The 25,899-nt window shown below is 36.7% G+C and overlaps 2 protein-coding genes and 1 pseudogene across 4 annotated transcripts in view; 2 read left to right on the forward strand and 1 right to left on the reverse strand.

Annotated features, from left to right (window-relative positions):
• On the forward strand, positions 1-24,052 carry LOC146465419 (adhesion G protein-coupled receptor L1-like; annotated as a pseudogene). Its single transcript, XR_014868338.1, has 15 exons — positions 1-112; positions 3,939-3,974; positions 5,892-6,110; positions 6,603-6,764; positions 11,991-12,293; positions 12,735-12,833; positions 14,161-14,255; positions 15,751-16,044; positions 16,941-17,090; positions 17,844-18,104; positions 18,652-18,840; positions 19,490-19,696; positions 20,224-20,380; positions 21,413-21,549; positions 23,972-24,052. The product of XR_014868338.1 is annotated as an adhesion G protein-coupled receptor L1-like (transcript).
• Positions 2,339-3,373, forward strand: LOC146465420 (uncharacterized). Its single transcript, XM_085128367.1, has one exon. The coding sequence runs from the start codon at positions 2,354-2,356 to the stop codon at positions 3,371-3,373; it is 1,020 nt and encodes a 339-aa protein (XP_084984493.1). The 5' UTR covers positions 2,339-2,353.
• LOC146465421 (adhesion G protein-coupled receptor B2-like) overlaps positions 23,291-25,899 on the reverse strand; it is a 67,972-nt gene continuing 65,363 nt past the window's right edge. For both annotated transcript variants that reach the window (XM_085128756.1, XM_085128757.1), the window contains one exon: positions 23,291-25,589. In XM_085128756.1, coding sequence (XP_084984882.1) covers positions 25,417-25,589 — 173 coding nt within the window. In that variant the 3' untranslated portion in view covers positions 23,291-25,416. The remainder of the gene's footprint in view (positions 25,590-25,899) is intronic.

A 25,899-nucleotide genomic window follows, 5' to 3' on the forward strand; every position in this document is an offset into this window, starting at 1 on the left:
CAGGCACACTTCTTATTTGACGTTATATCTGCGATGGAGAAAGTCTGCCTTGTAATGATTTCTTCCGTCCTTGCATTAAGGTTCACCATAAACGCACAAAAAAGTACTCAGAGTAAGATATTGATTTAAGGTTATTGATTTCAGTGAAATTACATCTTGCGTTTTGAGACCCGTCCTGTCCAAATGAAATTCAGAATTTGTTATTGTTTCTTAAGGTGGTTCATATGGCTAAAATGCGTCCAAAAAGGAGTTTTTTTGTAACATCTCATTGACTTCTTATAAATTGTTAACTAGACATCTTTCAGTTACTTTTTACCGTAGAATCTGAATTTGGACTCGAAAGTTTCAATTTTTGATCAGAAAGGTGTGAAAATTGTCACCTTTAAATGTCACTCAAATTAGCATTTATTTTGTTTTCTTAGTTGCTTTTCTCTGAAAAGTTTTCCTCTTTGGGCTTTCGATAACTTATAAATAAAGCATTATTTTGTGCCTTAGCCGACTCCTGATTGTCAATTATGACGCAATAATTTGAGCTCCCTTAATTCAGTCACGTGGCATATCGTAGAGGCCATCCAAACTGACGATAAATGTCGGCTAAATGGGGGAACAAAGCTCCACTTGTGTTTGTTATGACTGGCAAATTTCATTTATATCGAGTTAAGCGAATGCAAAATATCCTCATTTTCGTCTTTGAAATACGTAGAATCCGTCGAATTTTACTTGTTTCTGGTCATTACCTCGCTCGTAATCTGTCCGCCATGTTGGCGTCTAAAGATGGCGACCTTGACGACGATATTTAAACATTGCTCTCGGTGAAACCAGCAAAAAGCAAAGCCTTGTGTTTTCATATAAGTTATAGATGTGTTTGCCCCTTCAGATGACGGGGAATGAAGGGAAGTTTTTTTTTTCCCCTTCAGCCATATGGACCACCTTAAACGTACTAACTAAAAAGCCAAGATCAGGCCTTGCAATTGCAAGTGAAACTAACATTTACATAAAAAATATTTACAAATTAGCGCTATCTTTTTATTGGAAATAAATGCACGATAAAATTAACACGAACTAGAATAAAATCGCTCAATTCGTTTGAGCGTAGTCATCTTTGAGACCAAAGAAAAGTAAGGGTTTCAGTTTCACTCATTCAAATTTAGCATATTTCGTACTTTAAATAACTCGCCTGGGATTTTTCAGGTTGATTATTGCTATAACAATTATCCTTCTCAGTTTTCGCTTCAGTGTATTTGCGATCAACGAAATGTCTTTGGGATCATCAATGTTTCTTAAGTTCAGAAAAATATAAGACCTGTGTTTACGTTTATTTCCTTCATCTGCAAACTAAACCCTCTCGTTCGTGTCATTTTTTTTTTATTTTTTTATTTCAAACTAATTGTAAATTCCCTCTCAATTCATATTAATTTAATCAGTCTATTTTCTTCTATAATCTTCTGGGTCCAGGTGAGGCCGGATTCCGTCCCTTCTCTATAACTCGCGACTGCGAAGGTCAGGTATTGATTTGTAAATAGTGTCCATTTTGGATCCACCATCTTGGATTTCTGGATTTCCCCAAAAGCGCAGAAACGCTAAAATTGACGGAAGAGTATACAAAATCAATAGAAAAACACTGAAATGGTATAAAGAAAGAACAAGACAAAGCCAAAAACACAAAGAATGTACTGTAGAAGAGATTGTTTTTTTATTTAAAATAAGAATATTCCCATTTCTGCAAAACCTTATGGTCCAAATTTCATTGCCATAACAACATCAAGTTCTATGAACACTGACAGATTAACTGAGTTTGATGACGTGTGCTGACATATTAAAAACAGTGTCCACCTCAGTAACTTCGAGGAAATTGAGGCTACGGCTATAACACTTGTAAATTATCTCGCAAACTATTTCCATAGTGGATTGATGACCTGCTGGTATATAAATTCTACATTTTTGAAATGAAATAAATCGCAAAACTCTTTCAACCAATTATTTGTATATAGCTGAAGTAAAAGAAACGAACATTAAATTTCCTTTCAATTTTTGAATTGGTACCCCATTGAAGAAATCTGAGGGAAGTTCAACTTTTTTATACCTAAATAAGTGATGCTTGAGAAAAGAAAAAAAATTTGATGTCAAAGCTTCATTAAAATTCACTTTATGGATCCCTTAAAATTTAGCCACGTGCGGCCTTATCAGCCGACGGAATAGTTTGCCTTACAAAATGAAAAGGAATAATAATACAGTCAGATTAATTCATACGAAATGTTTCGTGAGTTTAGCGTAGAAAAGTAGCAGTGGGGAATCACAGGTTTAGCAATTAACTCTGTTTTATTAAGAGCGGCTGCTGGCGCTGCCGGTGAGAATGAGAGGCATGGGCCTAACAAATCCGAGTCAAGTAGCAGCCTCAGAGTATGTAGCATCAGTTAACATCTCTGGTCCATTAGCCCAACGAATAAAATCACAGGTGCACAAGCCACCAGACGAAATTGAAATACACGCTGTACAACGGGAGATATGCCAAGTGAAGAATCAGTATCTGAAGGAAAAACTTGATCAGGTGAAGTGCTCAGTTTCTGTAAAAACTCTGAGAGCTGTGGACCTTGCCACCCAGAAAGGTGCCTCTAGTTGGCTCACTGTTCTGCCAATTACAGATATGAACTTTGACTTAAACAAGAGTGAATTTCGTGATGCTGTGAAACTGAGGTGCGACTGGGAAGTTCCTGATATGCCCTCTGTTTGTGTTTGCGGGGACCACTTCAATGTGGATCACGCTCTGATATGCAAAACGGGCGGTTTTGTCATCCAACGCCGTAATGAACTGAGGGATCTGGAAGCGGAAATGCTTCGCATGGTGTGTAATGGCGTTGAAACTGAACCAATTCTACAAGACATAACAGGGGAAGAGCTCAATAGGGGAGCCAACACCGCTCCTGATGCGCGGCTCGATATTGTGGCAAGGGGGTTCTGGGAGAGACAGAGGTCGGCTTTCTTTGGTGTTAGAAATTGCCACCCAAATGCTGACTCCTACAGGGATATGGATCTTAACCAGATTTACAGGCAACATGAAACGGGAAAAAAGCGCCAGTATGCTAGCCGAATTTTGGAAGTGGAGCAAGCCACATTCACGCCATTAGCTTTTAGCTCGACAGGTGGAATGGCGGTGGAATGCAAGCGATACCATAGTAGGCTTGCTGAGTTAGTTGCTACAAAGAAGGGCGAAAGCTGTGCGACTTCTATGTCATGGATCAGGGTAAGGGTGTCCTTTGCGTTGCTGAGATCAGCATTACTATGCTTGGGAGGTTCGCGAGCTACAAGGAGGGTCCATCTAGAATTGACGGACATTGACTTTGACATCGAGAAAGGACATGCAAATATTCGTTAAAAACATTGAGGATATATTTTATTTCTTAGTTTTTCTTATTTCTCTTGGTAGCGTTCCATTTGTTGTTGTTGTTGTTGGGTATATTTTTTTTTTTTGAAGATTTTTAACTTTGTATATATTATTGATTAAACAACGTCCTCGAAAAGCTTTTGTATGGATTTTATTAGCATGAACTGCAGAATTATGAAGCGTTTTTCTTTTTTTTTCCGATACCGGTATTTTTCTCACCTTTTCTGTATTTGTTGTTTGTTTTTCTACTAGTAAAGTATTTTAATTATTATTAATAAAATAATAATAATAATAATAATAATAATAATTATTATTATTATTATTATTATTATTATTATTATTATTATTATTGTTATTATTATTATTATTATTTTACGAAAGCATGTAAGTTTCCATACGTTTTCACTTAATTGTGGGATGTGGTGGTGGCTTTTTGCCATTTCTCTGAAGTATTGAAAGGGAACTACATATCTTAGAAATCAACAAGTATTTTAAATTCATCACTTTAAAAAGCAACAATCTGAAAACGATGAAATACTTCTCTCTTTTTTTTCAGCTCCTACTCCTCTTCCTACTACAGTACCCAAGCTAGGTATGAGCTGCACTCGTAGAACAAAAATGATGAAATAATTATTTTAAAATCAATAACTATTGTTAATTAAACTTTATATTCGCTTTTACTCTTATTCTTGTTTTTCCCCCTTATTATATGTGCGTATGTATGCAATAAATATGCAATATATTGTTTTTCTTGCAGTAATGACCCGCCGTTTAACTCAATACTGCTAACTTCAGAGCAGTCTTTTGAGCTCAGTTTTTCGGTCCAAGTTCATTATTTCCCTTGGAGTTTTATTTTCTAATCTCGTTCCATTTTGCGTCATTTAAGAATATTTGATTCGTAGCTAAAATAGTCAAACAAACGTCTCGCAACACTGTTTCGTTGACATAAACTACTTTCACGTTTTTTTCGCATACATTACTAATTTTAGCATTTATCAGGGTCAATCTTGACAGAGAACAAACAGAAACACTTAAAACAATAGTATATAGTGGCAAAGAGTAAGATTTGTGAGTATTTTTTACTGAAAGTCTTTGCAAAGAACGCGAATGTAAAATGAAAGTGTGATTTCATTTTCATCAAAACAATGCTTACACAGAACATTTATTCGCTTGTTTGTGCGAAGTTTTCAAAGATTGTTGTTTATTTTATTTCTGTACTACTTGCTATAAAATATTACAGTTTATTTTTTCAATTTATTGCTCCAATGATATATTCGAAGTCTGTTTTATCGTTAGTTTAGCCTCTTTTTCTGAGGTTTACGCACGGTTTTCTTGATAAGCAAATTTACTAGAGAGTGACAGTGCTACGTAGCGCGAGTAGACTGTTTGCAAACCGGTTCGCCTCGATAATCTTAAAAACTAAAATAAATAAATGAATAAATAAAAAAATATGTCATTAACCGGTCATTAGTTGATGTGTGCATGTTGGCCACCGGTGGCCAAAGTACGCGATCAACTAAGTTGATCAGACCAAAAACTTATTTTCATGCAATGATCAGATTCCCTCTTTTAGGCTCTTTGTGAGTGTATTTTCTGCTTTTTCCCAATGGTAATGAGTTTGTCAAGCATTTATCATTTATTACATAAAAATCAATGAAATACCAGGTGAGCTTTCGCACGAAAACAAATCTTCACACATGAAAAGATCACCAATGCTTTGGTTAGACAATGAATCTAAATAATAAGAAATAATAGTCATACTAACATGAGAAGCAACTCTTTGTTTAACATCGAGGACTCCTTGGATATGCTATGCTACAACACGGGAAGTAACTTTCAGCAACAAAGCGACCGTCTACTTGAAAGTATAGCCGGTCACTTTAGGGCATGGCGGCTGAGTTTCAACTACCCTCACCGCTTGACCAGGGCTTTATGCAGACTTTTTTAAGGACACCCCTTTTTGGGGGCCCTAATGCACGCAAATCATCATCAATTGCATGGGCTGTTGCATTTACAGACATCTGTTGAAGACAATTGACATAACTATAGCCGGTCACTTTAGGGCATGGCGGCTGTGGAGGTTGTGGAGGTATAAATAAAACAAGGCCGCCACCACAAAGGTAGTCTGTATACATATCAACTCGGCTTCTAATGGCTGGAAAAAAGACACTCTTCATTCGCTGAATGTTAGACCAAAAAAACTCGGCTTCCGATTGGATGGAAAAATGTTGCCCCTATTTGGCTTAAAAGCAAATAAAAATAACTCTGCCTCTGATTAGATGAAAAATGTAGCCCCTGATTGGCTGTAGTCTCATCAGAAAAACTGACCGAGATTGCCCAATCAATTAAATTTTCTTTAGCGAATCAAAACCTGCCACGTCAAAAACAATCGAAGAATCTTGTAACCTCAAGACTTGCAGTGTTGTTTGAAGAAAGTAACACAATTCTGTAACCGGCATCATGTAATTCATCGAATGAACCACTGCTTTGTTCTTTTTTTGTTTTTCAGTCGGTGAAAATTTCGGTATCATTGAGCCGTATCCAGAAAACATCTATCCCGTTGAGTTCACTTCAGCCAAGGTTACCTGCGTAGCTTTTGACTCATCTGGAATGAAAACTCCTGAAAGAATAGAGTTTTTGAGAAAAAACAATTTTTCTATCTACACAAGCATAAAAGCTAACGACAACATCCACTTTACAAGTCGAATAGAGGAGGTGAATCATCACGGTAGGTAGTTGTATTTGATTAACATCTTCATTTTATGCCTAAGTGTGCTGTAGTCGTTGTGTTACCAGAGTGAGGAATTTGTTTCTGCACGTGCTGTTGGATTTTCACGCTTTGGCAGACTTTCTAAGACTGTACCTCTTAAAAAGTTAAAGAAGCGTTATAAATCGTCAGTTTGAGTGAGTGAGATGCGGAGTGACAGGTCGTGGGTCGTGGCAAAGTATTTTACAATTTCGTCTGTGTTTTCTCTAAGGAATAAGGAGAAATACGCGTTCATTTTGCGTTTGCTTAATGATGTATAACAGTATTTTACAATATTGCTTTTTTTTTCAGAGTAAAAACAGTGTTCATTTGTTACATAAATGTTTCAGATGTTTTTAAGTACCTTATTTATTCTTACGACGTTCTTTCGCGGCTGACCATCGTGCATTATTTTGAACAGTGGGCTATATTACTATTACTATCATTTCCACAAGCAAGCACTTACATTTTCAGGTGGCAAGAACTTATCAAAGCTTTTCGTCACCTTGCACATTCGAAATGTAACGGTTGATGATGATGGTTGGATTGGTCCACTGGGAAGGTACGAATGTCACGCCTATGCAGTTGCTGACCCTGAAGAGAAGAAGCGGGGCTTTGCAGTCAATGTCATTAGACGTAAGTTACCTTTTTTTTACCAGCATCGTAACATCTTATCACCATATGTATGTAATACTTAATGTACTAACTGGTCCTTGAATGTTTAAACATCCCAACACCAGTTGGTACGCTATTGTTTCCTGACGTTCGTGCTCTTATTTTTTGTACACTTAACCTTCAATATATTCAGATGGCCTTAAATAAGTGCCAGGGGTCCGTTTCTGGAAACGTCCGGTAACGTTTCCGGCGCGATAAAAAAAAGTGTACATTTTTTTTTTTTTTTTGAGAATTTGTAAAGACCTACTTATTGTTATTGTTGCCATTCTTCTTTGTGGTACGTTTTGCCTCCGTAAATCAGAGTGACTGTGGTCAGGCAACTCTTGGGTAAGACACTTAAAAGGAATTTCTAAATGTCCTTCTTTTTGCAAGTAAAACCAGAACTTCATATTACAATGGATTTAGCAAGACTTACACAAAGCGTTAGTGTTGCCTGGAATAAAAGTTCCTTTTCTAAAATGGGGGACGGTTTCTCAAGTTAATTTTGAAAACGCATTGGCAACAAATAATCAAAGATATTTCCCACATCTACCATACATCTGTCTATTTTCCGTGATTATGCGACTGCTATTACTCCCGAACATGGTTACTTTTCTTTCTTTCTCACGTTGTTCGTACGAAGGGAAATAATTTTATGTAGGTAACCGAAATTTTCTTTCCAAGAGCAATGAAGAATAAAACACACTATAACAATGCAAATGATATGCAAAATGCTAATTGTCAAAAAGATTTGCTTTATTGTTGTTGTTTGTCATTTAAATTTTACCCAGATGATTTTAACCATTGAAGCGCAATTAAGGGAAAAGCGGAAAAATAGGTTGCTTACCAATCTTAGAAAGATTGAGCGATAACATTCTTTCATTCTAAAAGTCACTATGTAAACTAAATCGGAGAGCAATATCTGTGTATGAAATATCAAATATTTTAACTGCGGTTAAAAGATTTCAAGATATAAGACGAGAAATAATAATAATAATAATAATAATAATAATAATAATAATAATAATAATAATAGTAATAATAATAATAATAATGATAATGATAATGATAATGATAATGATAATGATAATGATAATGATAATGATAATGATGATGTTCCTCCGTCATTTCCTTACTTTTTGTCATTTCCTTACAAAAAAAGTGTCATTTCCTTACAGTAAGAAAATGACAATGTCATTTCCTTACAAAAAAATTGTCATTTCCTTACAGTAAGGAAATGACAATGTCATTTCCTTACAAGTAAGGAAATGACAATGTAATGTCCCTACCACAAATTGCATTTTTCGTACATTGTCATTTTCTTACAGGAACATTTTCTCTTCTTTATGGGAAATCATTAACAAAGACACTACTTTCGACGACTTACCTGTTTGTAGTAATTTCTGACTAACATTATCTTCATTCAGTGCTTTTTGTTAAAATTATGGCCCGTCTCAAATCAACGATTGGTCAGCCTTCATCAAGTTAGATGCCTTTATTTACAATAGGTTTTTTTGTTCATTTTTTGACAAAAGTAAGAACTGATATCATTATAGGTCCTGGCAATAAATATAGACTAATAGTAAAATACGTTGGATGTGATTATATTTTGCACAATACAACTAAATAATAATTGCAACGCTGTGCTTAAATGAAATCAACAAATTAAAGTTAAAACTACTCCGGTATAAGAACATGATAGTTAAATGGCTTTTTCCGCGCATTCAAATAATTGTTATAAAGGGCAATCTGAGGTGAATACTTAATTGTCCTCCAAAAGGATGAAATAATTTAGTAAAGCCAAGATGAGCCAACAAAACGTAATGCAAGCACGCTACTGGGGGCATTGCATATTGGCACTGTCGCAGTTGAAACCGAACACTCGGGCAGTTATGAACACCTTGCAAGATTGGATACATAAGTTTCTATACCCCAGTTCTCAGGGAAGGGTTTTGTTTTACTGAAACTGATAATAATAAATTTGGTAAAAAGAGAAAGGCAGAGAGGTTGCAAACTGATGTTACTGCGCTCACCAAAGAAAAGAAAGAAAAAGAGCGACAAAGACAGCAATTTTGGTACGGAAACAGAATCTTCCAACTGTTCTGAGAATTAGGAATCTGAGTCAAAGAGTTCCGAAGACGACCCTGAATACGACCCTGCTCAGGAAGCGTTGTTCGAAAAGGGTCAAAAAGACGTAGACGACATGTCAACATTCGGCTCAGATTCTGAGGGCGTTGAAGAAGTAGTAACAAGCCGAAAAAGCGACGCTAAATGGGAGGACTAGCTATTACCAACAAGCTGAAATGCACCACAGTCTTCGAAAGAAATCCTTAAGCCAGTTCGAATTCTACAGGTTCCAGCGTCATATTGCGGGTAGGGACACACCTGTCGCACAAGCACTTAACAACACGAGGCACGTCCATATTATACTCCGAGAGTTGGACTCACATGGAACAGGTTTGGATTGTCTAGCGCGGGACAAGTCCTTTGACATTCGGGACAAATGAGCCAGAACAAGACTAAGAAAAAAAAAACCTCAAAGGAACCACCATCAGGCTCTACTTCTGTTCCTTGGAGAGCTTTTCGAAGTTGGTCAAGGAATGTAAGAATCCAATCGAAGACCAAGACGAGCAAGAAGATAGCAAACTGACGGAGAATGGGCTACTTTTTTGTCGCTGGTCCCTTGGGAGGCCTAAAACATCCTCAGGGGACGTTTTCGGACACACTGATTCCATTGGAAGCTTTTAAAAGAATATTTTTCTTGCGTCCAAAAGGAATATTCGTATTGAGTTCAAAAATTGACTTTTTCCAAGGGGTAGGTTCAGAGGTTTTCGGTCAAAAATGAGCCAACTTTGAAGTTTGATCATTTTTGTGAAGTTTGAGCTTTGTGATAGGAAGAAGCTTTTTTTCCTGAAAATGTATTCTTACCCGTTGAATAGATGTCAGTTTCATTTAGATTTCATGTCTCCATCTTTAGGTCAAAGGGATTTTTTTTATGTTTGTGTTATGTGTACACCATTGTTCTCATTAAAACACATAGGGGCGAGCCCCAGTACTCAAAACTGGCATCCTACTGTGGTTTCTATTCTAGGCACCTGTTAACCCTTTCTAGACCGAGGGGGGGAGAGGGATTCTGCCCGCTTTGACTTTGAACCTTTATAACTTTTTTAACTTTTAATATGCAAGCAAACACCACCAAACTCAGTAACTATTTTTAAAACGTGCCTGGGAACAAATTAGTATGGTCGGTGAATGACCTTGACATTTGACATTGCCATGGTAACCAAATTTTCACAATTTTTACAAAATTCTAGCTCCGCAATTGCTTGGAAGGATTTTTTTTCAGAGAAGCATAGTAATTACGTTTACATCATTCCAGTAAACATAAAAAAACAGGACTTTTCAAAAAAAGTAAAATCTTCCTGCCCGTGATATTCTGAAAACTGTCATTTCCTTACCTAAATTGAGACCAATTTCTTTTGTAAAAAGATCAGAAAGTAAAAAGAAGCCACGACATTGAGGCAAAGCTTGCGTCTCCTTCCGTGAATACTTATTATGGATGTCAACTCAAAGTTCTCTTTCACAGGGCAAAGATATCAACCAACACAGTTATTGTCATTTCCTTACAATGTTTACAGAAAACACAGTTACCTTTCCCTCGTTGTGATGCCATTCCTTTGTGACAAATGCTCGATTTCTTTGCATGGCCTTTAGTTGTGTATGTTTGGCTTTCAGCACCTACTATGGTGAGTTTATATGATTTAAATCCAGCACAGTGGAGGGATTTGTACTTGTGAGGCATTTTTGGTTGAAAATTGAACACCTATAGTGCTTTGCAATGCGAGAGGATTGCACTAATGACAATTAAGTCTTATGTGTCAGCGAATGTAGTATTAATAGGCAAGAACAAGTCTTACATTTATAGGTAGGTCCGAGTAGTTGAGTGCTTAATAAAAAAAAGATACAGGAATGTAAAGTTCCTTGAATTTAGAATAAAATTGTCATTTCCTTACCTTTAATAACAAGAAAAAAATTGTCAAAAATTTGTAAAACGTTCGAAAGTGCTTATTTCTTAGCTGGCACTTTCATTCGTCCTAAACTTTCTAGAAAACAAGCGGGACTTGTTTATCATCCAATCTGCGGTTCATTTTGAAGAAGATAACGATATTCTAGAAACTGTCATTTCCTTACCTATTGAACATTTCGTCTTAAAACTTTCATTACTTCTATAATACTCATGCCATTTACATGATAACCTCACGAAATGTAGCATACATTGATAGCTATTATGTCACAAAAGACCAGGCATTATCATCCATTTTTAGCCCTTCTAGAGACATTTAACTCAAAAATGGCAATTCTGTCTTGAGGTTGACTTTGAAACCTGTACTAGACATTATACTTGCACTAGATTTTTTTTTCGTCAAAAGGTCGCTTTTCTGAAACATGGATGATAACGTGGGGAATACAAATGAAGCTGTGGGGAATGACTTTATCATCTGTTAGGCAAATTTGCAAAGTTCTAGCAATTTGTCGTCTTAGATTCCCCAATTTTCGTCATTTCCTTACCTTTTGGAAATTTCAATACGCCATTTCTCGGTGGCAGTTAAGGCAACATTGCTGTTATTTAAGCACAGATAACATTGGCACCAGAAGTTTGCTTTGTGAAAAAATTAGGGGTTTCCCATGTAAAATGCACATTTTACAAGCGATTTTATGATTATCATGAGAAAGGCAAGGACATGACTTTTCAGGAACATTATAATGATAATGATAATGATAATGATAATGATAATGATAATGATAATGATAATGATAATGATAATGATAATGATAATGATAATGATAATGATAATGATGACTGCATTATCCAATGACAATGATTTTAGGCCAAGTTTGTTCCGTTTTTTTTTCTAAATTTTCACTGCGTCTAGCCTTATTTTTGTTGGTGTCGTCAACCAACTGAGCCCTTTTTTTCTGATGATACGTGAATTAAGAGACGATCGAATTGTAATATACTCCTAGGCTCACAGGTCACTCTGTGCGCCCTGTGTAGCTTTTTAACTGATTTTAGCATCCAGTTAACAACTCTGCTATAATAATAAATAGTATATATTTATCCCACAGTTTCTATTATTTATTTATTTTTGTGGACGAGCGATGTGCAGAAAACAAATCTTATAATTCAGATGCATTTTTTTTTTTTAGGAAGTGAACTTCCCAAAGTGTCTGTCTCTAATTTTGGTGTTCTAAACGGCGACGATGAAGTCGCCATTGTTTGCAACGTGACCCAAACTAACGACGGCAAAGACCCCCTTGCAGAGCTGAAGAGGATTTCATGGTTTAAAGATGACTTTCGTGTGCAAAGTGTGAGATGTCCTGTCCCGAACGTACCTGAAGGTACACTCCGTCCTTTGCTTGTCAAAGATGGAGGACATTACACCTGTGTTCTGGAGGTACTGCTGCGTGGTGTCAAAACATACAAAGTTTCACATTATACTGTGATAAAATGTGAGTTTGACATTGGCAACGGTACACAGCAATAGTACTCAGTAATTAACACGGCACGTTTAATATTTGCTAGTTTATACACATAGCTTTTATATACAGTATCTTTACCTGCCAGCATGACAAGGAAGCGGAAGCATTCATTCATTCATTCATTCATATTGTGTTTTTCTGTTTATTGATTAATTAATTTATTTTTTGGCGGGGGTGAGGCAAGGGGAGGATGTTCCACGGTTTACCCTAACCATACGAGGTAAGGTAAAGGTAAATGCCTGGCACGGCATTTACTGATGTGGAAAAAGAGAAAATGTGGAGTAACGATTTAACATGATACGATGACGAAACTAGCTTTAAACCATCGTCACATAGCCAAACCAACAAAATACTCCTACACGCCCCCAGCGCTACCAAGCGTTTAAAATCAGTACATGGTTTTTGTCATAGATACTCCATTGTGCCCGGAAGAGAATTCAGAAGGGGTGTCATGGTCAATTACTTCTAGAGGAGTAACCGATTTAAAATCGTGTCCAAATGGAGCCAGCGGTAAGCCGTAATCGAACATGTCTTTTTTCATATATTAGTTTTGCCTTTATGACACCTAAAAAAAATTCCAATGTACCTGGCATTCCTCCTAGTGTATCCCAGGAATATCTTTATTCCAGAGCTTTGCACGTGGTATGGAATGCCAATCGTATTGTCAAAAGTCTAGTATGTGTAGTTTTCACATACTAGAGCAAAAATTACTTATCCGCCTTTATTTGTACAAAACTAAAGTTTTTGCGAAACAGAGAAGTAAGAATAACAAAATGAGAACATAAGAACATAACTTATAGTTTGAGTCGCTATAGGGTAATAGTAATATTGTCCAATGTTACATCACTTTTATTTGATAATAACAGTGTATCACGTATATCTGTACACGAGGAAATGAACTTCATTACCATCTTATATACATGATGATCGTTACAGTTCATGAGTAATTTTATGCTTTCTGAGGTTGATTTCCTTTCAAAATCAGGTATTATCTCATTGACTCGATTTAAGAAAGTCTCCCTCTGAAAAGAGTATCTGCTACATTGAAACAAAAAATGAGATTCATTTTCCACTTGATTTGATTTGCACAATGGGCATAATATGCTTTCCCTTGGTATATGATCTCTCTGATACCGATCATAAGTTTATGATTACTTACTTTAAACCTCACTAAAATTCACCTTTCATTATAATGTTATTCTTTTTCTATTCATTATTATATTATTCATTATAATTATTATTTTAGCTGGTGTAAGTAGGAGCGTAGTAGTAGTAGTAGCAGCAGCAGCAGCAGCAGCAGTAGTAGCAGTACCAGTGGCAATATCAACAAGAACGGCAACATCTCACTTTGAAAAAGAGTGGCTGTCTGGGGTGAGAGTGGACGCACGTTCAACTAGGACCATTGGGGAAACAGGGACATCTTAACTGCGCGCTGACGGAATTCCACATGCAAGCTAACTGTACACGTCAAGTTTCCACTTTTACGTATCACAAAAAACCGTTTTATCCTAGTGAGCGGTCATAAATCAACACTTTCTTAAAGTAAAAGCTCTCGATAATTGGGATAACATGACATTTTCAGTGAACTTCCCTTACGAGGAGATGTTCTCATGATCAGACAAGACAAAGAGTTCTAAATTAAGTTTTCGTGCTCCTGCAAACGTTTGTGCATTTAGCTGGCAGAATTGACTAAGTGCGCACGCTTAAGGTGTCCCCAAAGCGATACCATCTTTGGATGCACAACCAATTTCGACCCAGCTTATTCAAAGTATAATACAGCGTCTGTCTAGATTTCTTTCGCTTCATTTTACAATTACATTTTTTATTTTCTTCACAGGAACCGCGTCACGAGAATGTTCTGAGGATGGACTGTGGAAAAAGGCAAACTTTACAGATTGCAGTTCACCTGAATTCAACAAGCTGAATTACGAAGTACGTAATCACACTAGAAACGTAGGTTCAAGCTTTGCATGCTAGCGACCTCACTCAACTGATTAAAGCAACAATACTTTCTATAGAAACGTTGAAATTAAAACGTAAAGGATCCATGTTCAGCGCGCTATGACCATGCACGTATTTGTTTCTTCCCATGTTTTCACATAGGATGTGATTGTGGTTGATACTGTTTTTTTCTTGCACCAAAAGCCAATTACTCAGTTCCCGACGTTGTTTTACCTCTAGCTTGTTATCTATTGTTCTTTCCACTTTCTGACAGCTATAAAAATGAACCTTCGAGCTGTGTAGTACACCTAAAACTGTTTCTGAAGATCATGTTTTATGTTACGATATGAGGTGGAAAGTGATTCTCCACATCTGCCAGCTTGGCTCCACCATTCTTCCATTCTCGATTTCTCAAACACCTCAGAAAGACAAAAGAAATCAAACTGATAAAGAAACTCTAATAAAAATTATAGAAGTCACAAGGGTAAAATGATTTATTGCAAAAAAGCAAACTCTCCAAACAAAAATGTTGCTGCCATGGCAACATGTTAGGTCTAATGATCAATGAAATATTATTCCAAAGTATTGGCGAATTGGCGGAAAAAATTTGAAATAATATATCAAACACGAGGAAGAGTGTTTCCTCCGATTTGCAAACACCGAGAAGTAGGAGGCGCAGCCGAGTTTTTTAAACCAACTTCGAGGTGTTTGGCAATAGGAGGAAACATTCTTTCGAGTGTTTGATATAGCTTCTCAAACTATTGGTAATTCTTGGAGAAGTTGGAAGCAAAAGTTCACAAAATTTTATGATAATTAAGATCACATTTCTAAACCTCCTTCACGGTAGTGGTTTGCTTTGGTTTGTCTTGACGAATTATTAATGAGCTTAAGAATTAACTTTCTCAACTCATTAATAATTCAAAAGCCAAAGACAAAGGAAATCATGGACCGTGACGGTTTTGGATATCTGATGAAAAACTCCTCGATTTTGTATCCTTAATTTCCCCTTCAAAATCAGTTAGCTTGAGAAGTTATATCAAACAGTACTCGTTACAGTGTTTCATCACAATATTAAAAACCTCGAAGTTCGTCAAAAATACTCCGCTACATGTCGTATTTTCAACTCTCTTCTTGGTGTTTGATATGTGATGAAACACTGTGTCTCGTGTTTAATATATTACAAAGCTAATGTTAATTTTCAACTTTAAATGCATTACGTGTAAATTAAAGCACTTCAGCTCCAGTCATTCGATAGAAGCAAATATTCGTTTGTTTGCCTCATGCTTGTAAAAAGGCCAAATTTTGTTCAATTTGCCAGTTATGCGAAAAAAAATTGTTTTCTGGGTGCCATGAGGAAGAAACAACCGTTCGATTACTCATGCGGTCCATTATCACTACCACTATTGCTACCGTTGCCACTTTCATAACCTACTCTCTGCACTTGCTAACGCTTGTCCTTATATCTATTTTCTTGTGCTTGTTTTAGATGGAAGCTATCATGAAAGGTAATCAGTCAGACCTCAAAGTTCAACAAGTGCTTTCACAACTGGTAAACGCTTCTGCCTATCAGCAAACAAGCAACAGAATTACAAGGCCACCGCAGATCTACGGGAAAGACTTGGCCGTGGCCGTAGACATACTTCGTAAAATAGCTGAATATAATGGTAACCACGGAACCGTGAGTTCGACAGAACATTTGAACAGTTACGCACAAGTAGCCAGTAATTTGTTGGAATCAACGAACAGCAAGACTTGGAAGGAACTCGAAAAAGTACGTGCAGTATTATCCGCTGGTATTATAACTGGCAGTTGTAAATTTTTCTACCCAGTTGTCATGGTTTCGTGGTCATGGAATTGCGACTAACGTAATGTTATTTATTTATGTATTTATTTATTTATTTATTTATTTATTTATTTATTTATTTAATCTTTTTACTGGAAAATACCCAGTTAACCTGGGTTGGTTTAATTTACGTCAGATTAATGTTAAAAATGAAGAAACGATTTGCATTAACACGACACATGTAACCATGAACAACATTGCCAGTTTAAAAAGTGGTCGGAATAAAAAGAGAGATCAGGGCTCGGTTGTTCGAAAGCCGATTAATCGAGTTCTTCATCTCACTCGTTAAAAAATGTTTTTTGAAAGCTAATTTTAAGCTAATGGTAAAGAAAATTCTACGTCAAAACTGAGGGACAAAAATCTGTTTGAAGAATCTTTATTGGTTTGTAATTAATCTGGAATCAAAGTTCCCGTTAATCCAGGATTAGCTCAATCAGGCTTTAAACAACTGGGCCCAGAAGAAAAACACGTTGAATCTTTCAAATCGTATTTTGGCTGAAAGTAAAAGAAAAATCCATTGCTATAAACCCTAGTTTACCGGATAGATGTTTTCCAGATAAACGAAAATTACCCGAGCTGTGCCTTTTAACAACTTATTTCAGCAGACGAATTTGTCCGAGGGGAAACTAGAAGATTATTTCTTAGTTGCCAATTTTATGATTTCAAAATAGCTAAACAGAATAGATGGCTTAGGAAGTTACCATTTGAATCGTCGTCAGCTTTCATATTAAGCCACATCATCCTGCTTACGTTGTTCAGATTTGGTGCTCGAATTTTTTCTAGTATGTTCTTTACTGGGTTTAAAAATCTCGTGTCACTTGCGTTTTCCCTAGGCTGGTCAAGGCAGAAGTCAAACGTTAGTGAAAGCAATGGATGATTATGGACTGGGCGTCGCTGCTACCTTTAATGAAACGACGAAACCTGTAGTTGTTAAAACAAAGAACCTTGTGATGAGGATTGACCGCGTTGGTCAAAACAGTCCGGTATGGGCAAGCCTTTTTGATGATGCTCGGCCGAGACAAAAAAACTAACAAGATCATCCACATCTTGCCACAATCAGTAACAACAATAACCGAAAAGGAACTCTGACCCTAAAGATCTGGAAAGAAGCAGACTAGCAACAATTTTTATAAGAATAACGACACATTTGAGTTTACAAGACATGTTTCGGTCGTGCAACGACTATCTTCAGTTGAAAGTAGAATTAATATGAAGTTACATTTGAATTTATAATGTAATGCTGAACAAAGATAAATAACAAACGTGCAATAAATTAGGAATCTAACAAAATAGCCAGTTAGGTAACAAAAGAGTGTCCAACAAAACCTGTCTTCGGAGAATGGAATACGTGTATTCAATCTTGTCTTCATTAGCAATTAAGTCAATCTAAAGTATACACTTCCTTGGAGTAGAAACCGGCTGGTTTCTACATAAAACCAGCTTAGGCCTAACGTTACGTATTAGAAATAATGCTTTTGGTTACTTTTCACATGTTCTGATATGCTTTTCTAATTGCACGCTACGCTGTTGTCGTCAATAAAATCTATTATTTTTAAAAATATAACATAAAAAGGGGCTCATCACCAGAGATCGCAGTTGCCATCTTTGTCTGGTATCGCCTAGCCAAGAGCTTTTGCGAACTCATAAAAAATTGCCCCTCATTGTCAGTTCTCGTTTATTTCTTTATTCATTTATGGTGTTCATTATTTAGTTCGTTTACTTGTTTTTACTTTCAGATACGAGTTAATGGCTTGGAAGTCTCATTCAAGAAAAGTTCCATATATTTGCCTCCCCAAGCGTTCAGTTCAGCTCAAGAATCCCTCGTCGTAACTCTAATTTATCTGACATTAAACGATGTGTTACTGATTCCAAATGAAAATGAGAAAGACGGTGACCAGCCTCTCTCGACAAATACTACTATAGCCTCGTCCACTGTTGACCCCAAGCCCCCAGATGTCTTAAGCAAACCGGTCAAGGTCGTATTAGAAAACAAAAAGGTATTGCAATTAAGAACTGTAACATTTTTAATTTGAAGTTAAAATGACGTTAAAGATGACGTGCTTCCTTACAATTTGTAGAAATCCGAGTACAGCATGACACATTACGAAGTGATGCATTTTGATTTTTGAAAAAAAAATTATAAATTTGCAAAAAGAAGACGAAAAAATAGCCTTAAATATGAAATATTTTAGCATGGTGGTGGACGAATTGGCCTTTTGGTAAATACTACAGCTTTTTCTTGCGTTTTATGTACCTTATGTGAAGGAAGGACATGTACTTTATTGCCCTATTATTATCATGCAGTATAAAACTTACAAAAGTATTTGTGAAAACAAATTTATAGGGCGGCCAGCGTAACCTATGAGCTGATGAGCAAACCTACTTATTTCCACAGTGTATAAAATACACAAGAAAATACTATATTGACAGAACTAAGTGAACGTTGAATAAAATTTATGGCATTTAAAGAAACGTTAAAATTAAAAAAAAGTTAACTATAATTATTTATTTATCTATTTATTTGTTTATTTATTTCTATGTTAGGTTAAGAGCAGTGTATCATTTGGAGTTCCGTCCCAAGAAAAATGTGTGTTCTGGCGGCCAGCGGAGTCCGCGATGTGGAAAACTAGCGGCTGTAGGTTTGTTGCTGGTGAATCCAACGTGGATGTGACTACATGTGAATGTGATCACCTGACTGTCTTTGCGGCACTCTTGGATCCATATGGCCTAGCCGTAAGTCCACGAGATAGTACAGATCAGATGAACTTTGCTTTTGGATGCTACGATCGCCGACAAAACCTTGGAGAAACTCTTTGCGCACCCAACAATTTCAACCGTACATTCATACATCAACAACTCAGCCCCCATCCCCTCCCCCTTATCAGTGTTCTTTCGCGGTAGAAAAAAAGGCTGCTCCCACCTTTAAAGCAACATTGAGTAAGTGGAGGAGGGAGTGAAGGTTTACTTCTCTCTTGTCGGTTTTTTTTTCTTCAAGGAAGATTGAAATCCATGCGCACAATTTACATTTTTCTCAACTGGTTTTGTCTCAAGATTGTTGTAATCTGGCATAACAACTACGGTTTTTAAAAGGAAAAAATAAACAAAGAAACAAACAGAACAATTAAGGAGAAAACTAAAATAAAGTTTATTTCAAAACATAACAAGAGCTAGGTTATAGCATCAATGACCTGAAAACTTTATGTTTAAAAAAAATAAAATATAAAGGCAGCGCTTATAACACATTCCTATGTATATAGCTACTTCGATTAACGTTGTCGGATTTTTAAACCCGATCGAACTTATACGCGACAAGACAGTATGGGTATCTGTTACTGAGTCAGGCTAAATTCTAGCTAACCGTTGATTTTTTTCTTCTCTCAAGGGAGGAAAATCTCATAAGAAAGCCTTGGAAATCATCTCAACAGTTGGCTGTTCCATTTCATTGATTGCTATTTTTATAACTATGGCTGTAACTGTGTTTTTCTGGAGAGCTTTAAAGGGTCCAAGAGCTAAAGTGCTGCTTAACTTGTGCGCTGCCATCGCATTTGTTTGTACACTTGTTATATTCGAAGGATCAGCAAGAGATAAGGTGTGTTGGATTATTCATGCAGTAACATTTTTACAGGATATCTTAAGTCATCCTAAGGAAACAACTGAAAGACCGTTTAAAGTGTCAAGCTGGAAAATTTCTGAATATTAACAAAATAAAACGACAGATAAACTAAAAATGCTGACCTGTGAGATAGCTGTTGCTGTTAACATTGGATTGCTCTCGATCTAGGGGAAAATTCGAAAAATTTGGCCACTTCTCAACCGGCTCTCGTCCGAGACTTCAAGTAGTACTAGTACCACGCTTTGTTTCAAAGGCGTCACAGTCGATTTATCGATCTCGGATTGATTCATTGATATTAATTCCCAGGCTTTATTTTGGTCATAACTAAGACAATATTCGTCACCCAAAGTCCAGTTCAATCGCAAATAAACCTGCCGTGCTTAGATTCAACCCTTAGGCCTGGTTGCAGCTCAAAACAAGCGCCCTCGTTTTTCCGGTTACGGTGTATTGCAATTGATGCCATGTAAAATTGATTTAATTTGGTTACTTTTTGTGATTCTCAGGTGGCTTGCCCAATTGTAGCAGCCTTACTACAATACTTTTTATTGGCCTTGTTTTCATGGATGCTGTGTGAGGGTGTGCTGCATTACATCTTAATCGTGAAAGTGTTGGGAGGCGGTGTCTAGGACAAAGTCAAATACTTCTACATGTTCGGATGGGGTGAGCGTGCTTAATACTGTGCTCTCGGTTTTTAATTTAAATAACTCTAAATGACAATGGAATCTTGTTTAACCCTATCCAGACCGGATCCTTTTTTTTTGGGGGGGGGGGGGGAGGGGGGCGATTCTGTCTGTTTCGACTTTGAATCTAAATCACTTTTTTTAAAATTTGACCAAACGGCCTGAAACTTGAAACTTGGTCATTGGTATAAGTCATGGACTTTGATGTTGCCATGATAACCAATTTTGACCGGCGTTTTTCTTTTTTTTTTTTTTTCGTAACATTAACGTCCTAAGCCATTTGGTTCTGATTACTTTTCGTTCAATTTCGGCGTATTCGAAGTTTTGGGGAAATCCAGAAATCCAAGATGGCTGATCCAAGATGGCCGTCAACTTAGGGTTAAGAAATGCCAAAAACTACTAGGAAAAAGGCAGGAAAAAGAAAACTAGGCAAAACAAATCGTTCCCAAGAAAAACGTTTTTTTTTAGTTAACAGCCTTTTCGTAAACTAGTATTACTTTATAAACAAAATTGTTCTTGCAACTTTAGACCTTTCAAATCTATAATTTTGTGTCAGTTTCCAGATTGTGTTCGTTTACTTCCCCTTCTCATCGAGACGTCTTATGTCTTATTAATTTTACTGTATTTTTACTTCGTTTGACTAACTTAAAGTTCAGGATGACACGGCAACGGTGTTCAACGGAGGAAAAAGAGTATATTTGGTTCTATCAATGTAGTTGATAACTAAACTTTAAATTGGCCTGCACCATAGAGATTCAAGTGCTGACGTTTCGAGCGTCAGCCCTTCGTCGGAGCGAACCAATAATTTGTGGCTTGTATTCTATTGATGGGAGTATGGTAAAATGGAAAACAAGAATAAATTTAATCGAATGAAAAGGGTTCGTTGATTCCATAGGAATTAAGAATGCTGATTTAGAAGTTTTTTTCTAAAATTTTGCTACTTTATGTGTTACGATAATGAGGATCAATATCAAAGACTGCCATTATTGTCTTTATTATAATTATGTTGCAGGTTTCCCAGCCATAGTAGTTGCCATCTCACTGGCTATTACTCAAACAAACGGTTACGGTAACAAAGAAGCTTGTTGGCTTGATGTAAAGAGTGGACTCATTTGGGGATTTATTGGACCAGCACTACTTATTATTTTGGTTAGTAAGTTGAAAATTCCTTTCCCTCTAGAAACTTCCCGACTACTACCGTTTTCTCAGATTTTTTCCCATCCTAAATCTACTGAGGCATAAAACCAATGTCCACTCAATTAGACTAGCCAGATTGATAAGATAAGTCTGATATACCCCTTAATCATCGTAATCATTTTGTCAAATCTTTTGTTTTGACTTTTTATTAAGTGTAAAGGCTGGTGAACGAACGTGTTCGTTTTTCTTGTGCTAATGCTTATGCTTATGTCATGTTATGTCGCCGTTTTCACCAGTGAGAACAGGGACGGCATAAGCACAAGCACAAGGCAGTCAACCGTTTCGTCCGCCATTTTGCTTAACATTGAGGGGGGCTGGTATCGATAATTCCGTCAAGAAATGTTTTTCTGCGTGTGCATCTGTCCTTATGCATATGTAGCTAGTGTTCACACTTGCTTATCTTTATGCTTATGCTTATGCTTATGTCCTAGTGAAAACCAGCCTGAATGCTTTTTATTGAGAGATTAAAATATTGAATTTGTATAACAAAGTAACGGCATATGCAATGTTTAAAACGCGAGCAGCAGTGTTTTATTGGGATATAAAACCACGAGGCGAGGCGCAGCCGAGTGGTTTTAGACCCGATAAAACAAGTGCTGCGAGTTTTTTGAACGGCTTCACCAACATTCCTGGAAAAGCGTGTGTCAAGAGAGTTCACTGTGATAATGAAGTTTTGTCAACGTTGGAAATTAGCATACGAGAAAAACATTTAACACCGCATAATAATAAGGAGGAGGCGCGCCCTAGGTTTTGTCGGGTTTCCTCAAACTCATTAATAATTCATTAATCCAAAACAAAGCAAATCCCTACCGTGAAGGAGATTTAGAAATGTAATCTTAATTATCATAAAATTTTGTGAACTTTTGCTTCGAATTTCTCCAAGAATTATCAATAGTCTGAGAAGCCATATCGAAACTCGAAAGAGTGTTTCCTCCTATTTCCAAACACCTCGAAGTTGGTTAAAAAAAAACTCGGCTGCGCCTCGTTTTTCCAACCTACTTCTCGGTGTTTGGAAATTAGAGGAAACACTCTTCCTCGTGTTTGATATATTACTTAAGACCACTGCACGTGATGTTCTATCGACCATTTGATAGGTCAATGGGCTTATGAATTATTAATTAGTTTTTGAATTACTGCATAGAGCTTTATTTGTTTATCTAGTTTCAACATTGCTGCCAACTACAGGCGCTCCCATGACTTTAAACAGCAGAAAGCACACGCCAACTAGTAACTAGTGAGCCAGTTCTGGCCCTTGTGCGATTAATTTAAGCGGAATTATTGTCAGATATTACTCCTGTACGCCATGCGGTCTGTTTGACAACAGTTATTCTGTCTTCCGTAATGCGTTTATGTTTTCTAGGCACGATGATTATGACATGCAAGCTGAAAGCCGAAGGAGAAACTGAAAAAACAAAAAAAAAAATGATGACAACTTCTGGCCCCAGGGCACAGAGTTGTTACATACTGCGTAAATTGTTGCGTCTGTTTATTTGGTCATAACCTTTTATCCTCTATAATGTATTCTAGCCACGTATATGATTATTTAATATGCCAGCAACTGAAAACTGTTGTGCTATCAAATTAAACAATTCGGGACATAACGTATTTCGTTGAAGTCTCATTGCCGTTAAGTCTCAATGGCCTGGAAGTTACCTCAATTTTAATTTCGTCATGAACACGTATTACCAGGAAATGTTTCCAGTATTTTTTAATATTTATCTTCTAACAGATGATAAAATTCTTTTTATGTTACATGATCTTTATCGAAAGTACATCTTGATTAATAAAGAACTGTGTAAAATTTATTGGTAATTATATGGACAGCTCGTCACATGACCTAAACATTTTAATTTCACTGAAACTATTTTCACACAATGATTTCTAGGTGTTTCATTATGTGTTGACAGCTAAAAATAACGCTCTGTAACTACCTTCGGAGTTATAACATGTAGATTTCAATTTATACTCCATTTTATATTTTATCGCTTCTACCACTTTCCCCCACCCCCCGAAAGAAAAAAAAAAACAATAATCCGACTGAGTTGAAACGCGATCTTCATAAAAGGATTAACAGAGCTTGCTGAATCTCTTGCCTTAGGACACATACCTTATAATGTGTTACTAACTCTACTAAACAGATGGAACATAAGCAAAAATATTAAAAACAAAAGAAAATGCTTTGGGTCCCTTTGCAGTCAACGGGCTGGTTCAAATTACATAGCGTATCAATCAACAAGACCTCCAGAGTGGAAAACGCCAGAGAAAAACAACATAAAGACAAATTTCGCGGTTATATGAAAAAAATCACTTCCCTTACAGCAACCTTTACGTTTTTAACTCGTATTAGTGTTCTTTATTTTTCGTTTAATTTTAGCGCATAATTGGAGTTTTGGGGAACTCCAGAAAACCACTATGGCGGATCCAAGATGGCGGCCATTTGGCAATCATGGCGTAAGTATGACGTCAACACTTCTCGTTGCGTACGGATTTCAAAGGAAACATTTTTGGTCGTACTATCTATACTCGAAGTGCCATTGCCATAGTTTTAATATTCGCAGACGTTTGAAAAAAGGCTCGTCCTGATAGGGTTCAACCTCAACAGTTAACGTTTGAATACGTGAATGGAACCTAAACTCACATCTAACCATCTACACCATCAGCGCATTATATTATATAACCAGTTTCTCTCGACGAACAACAGTCAATACACAGATTTATTTATCTCCAAAAGAAAAAAAGGAAGAAAGAAAGAAAGACCACATCATTAATTTGACATTTAAGGTGTCTCCATAGGGTTTTAGGCTAGCGCGCGCACTGATGATGCGAGCTTCAGTAATGTGCGCGTGCGAGCTGACGCAAGCTCATGCAAAGCATCGAACAAGTCATTAATGCAGCTCAAATAACAACCCAGAAGTAGAAACAGAGAAACCATTTTAAAGATAACGTTCTCTGCAATAGTTTCATAAACAAAACTATTACTGTTTGTGTCTTCAGCGATAACCAAGGTTGTAAATTTCATCCAATTATTTCGCGCAAACAAGTCTATTGCTTTAAAGTTCATGCATGCTCAAATAACGATCTTGGCGAATTTCCTTTCTAAGACGTCATTATTGACCGTGCAAGTTTAAACTTTCATCTGGATTTCTTGCGTTTCCTTCAGTGAAATTTCCTAAAAGCTGGCAGAGAGGTTCCAAATGATTTAGTGTAATTAGGGCTCAATTTTCACAAAAATTTATAATACAATTTTTTGCGCAGTGGCAAAAAACACAAATTTGTAAAAAGCATGGAATCTGCCTTTGAACCCCCTACCTTTTTTCTTAAAAGATTTTCTTGTTGACGCTCTCTGATCCGGCGTGAAATTTTTAGAAATTTCACCAAAGGAAATCGAAAAAAAATTGAAATCAAAGTGTAATACGCACTTACAAACGTCTGTGTTTGAGTAGTTTTAGCTCGAGACTCAAAGGCATTATTTTACCAGTGAGGGTTCGATGACACAGTTTGGTTCTTGATTATTACATTTTTGTTGACTTCAATGAACTGGTAAAAAGGAAACAAGAGTAAACTGGCTTTCGATGTGTAACACAGCGCGCGCCATATTATAAGTGAATACCATATGGAGCCACCTTAACTCCATGCTCTGTCAGTGGCCAAATAATCGAGCTTCTAATGTACTTAGTCTTTTAAAGTAATAACATATCACCGAAATGTTCTGTCTCAACTGTATAGAGTATGTTTCATGATAAATGAGAAAAAGCAGCAGTGTTTTGAAACGGTATTAATGTCACATGTCTATACTACTGAGCTCCGTGAAGAGGAGTTTCAATCATCTGAGTGTGACAATAGATTTCCCTTCGGATGAGTTTCGTCGTTGACAACCGCTCCTTCCTCTTGTTTAAGCAAAGTCTTTAATACCAATTTGTCTTGGCGAGGTTCTCTTGTCACTGGTACATGTTCATAATCATATTCAGCACTCCCTGACTGACCCTTCGTGGCTGAAATGGATGGAACAAAAATAAAACAAAATGAAGAGAAAACGGACAGAGAAACCTGAACAGAAAAGAGAGAATAACGTCACCCAAATCATGTTCGGAAGATTGATTAATGTAAGAATGCAAACACATAAAATTTGGTATTAGAAGTTAAGGATTTTTTTATTACATTCTTGAAAATTAGTAATCCAGTAAATTTAATACAACACTATCGTCTATTCATGTCATCCGGGATACGTCCTAACGTCTTTCACTTTCGCCTATCACATTTGCACGTTGCCTATTTAAAAGAAGAAAAATTTAGTGAGCAGGA

Source organism: Pavona decussata, unplaced genomic scaffold, assembly GCF_977016875.1.
Source record: "Pavona decussata unplaced genomic scaffold, jaPavDecu1.1 SCAFFOLD_156, whole genome shotgun sequence".
NCBI lineage: Eukaryota > Metazoa > Cnidaria > Anthozoa > Scleractinia > Agariciidae > Pavona > Pavona decussata.

What these genes read in the sequence shown, in the direction of transcription:
- LOC146465420 (XM_085128367.1), top strand. Translation starts at nt 2,354, where the DNA reads ATGAGAGGCATGGGCCTAACAAATCCGAGTCAAGTAGCAGCCTCAGAG.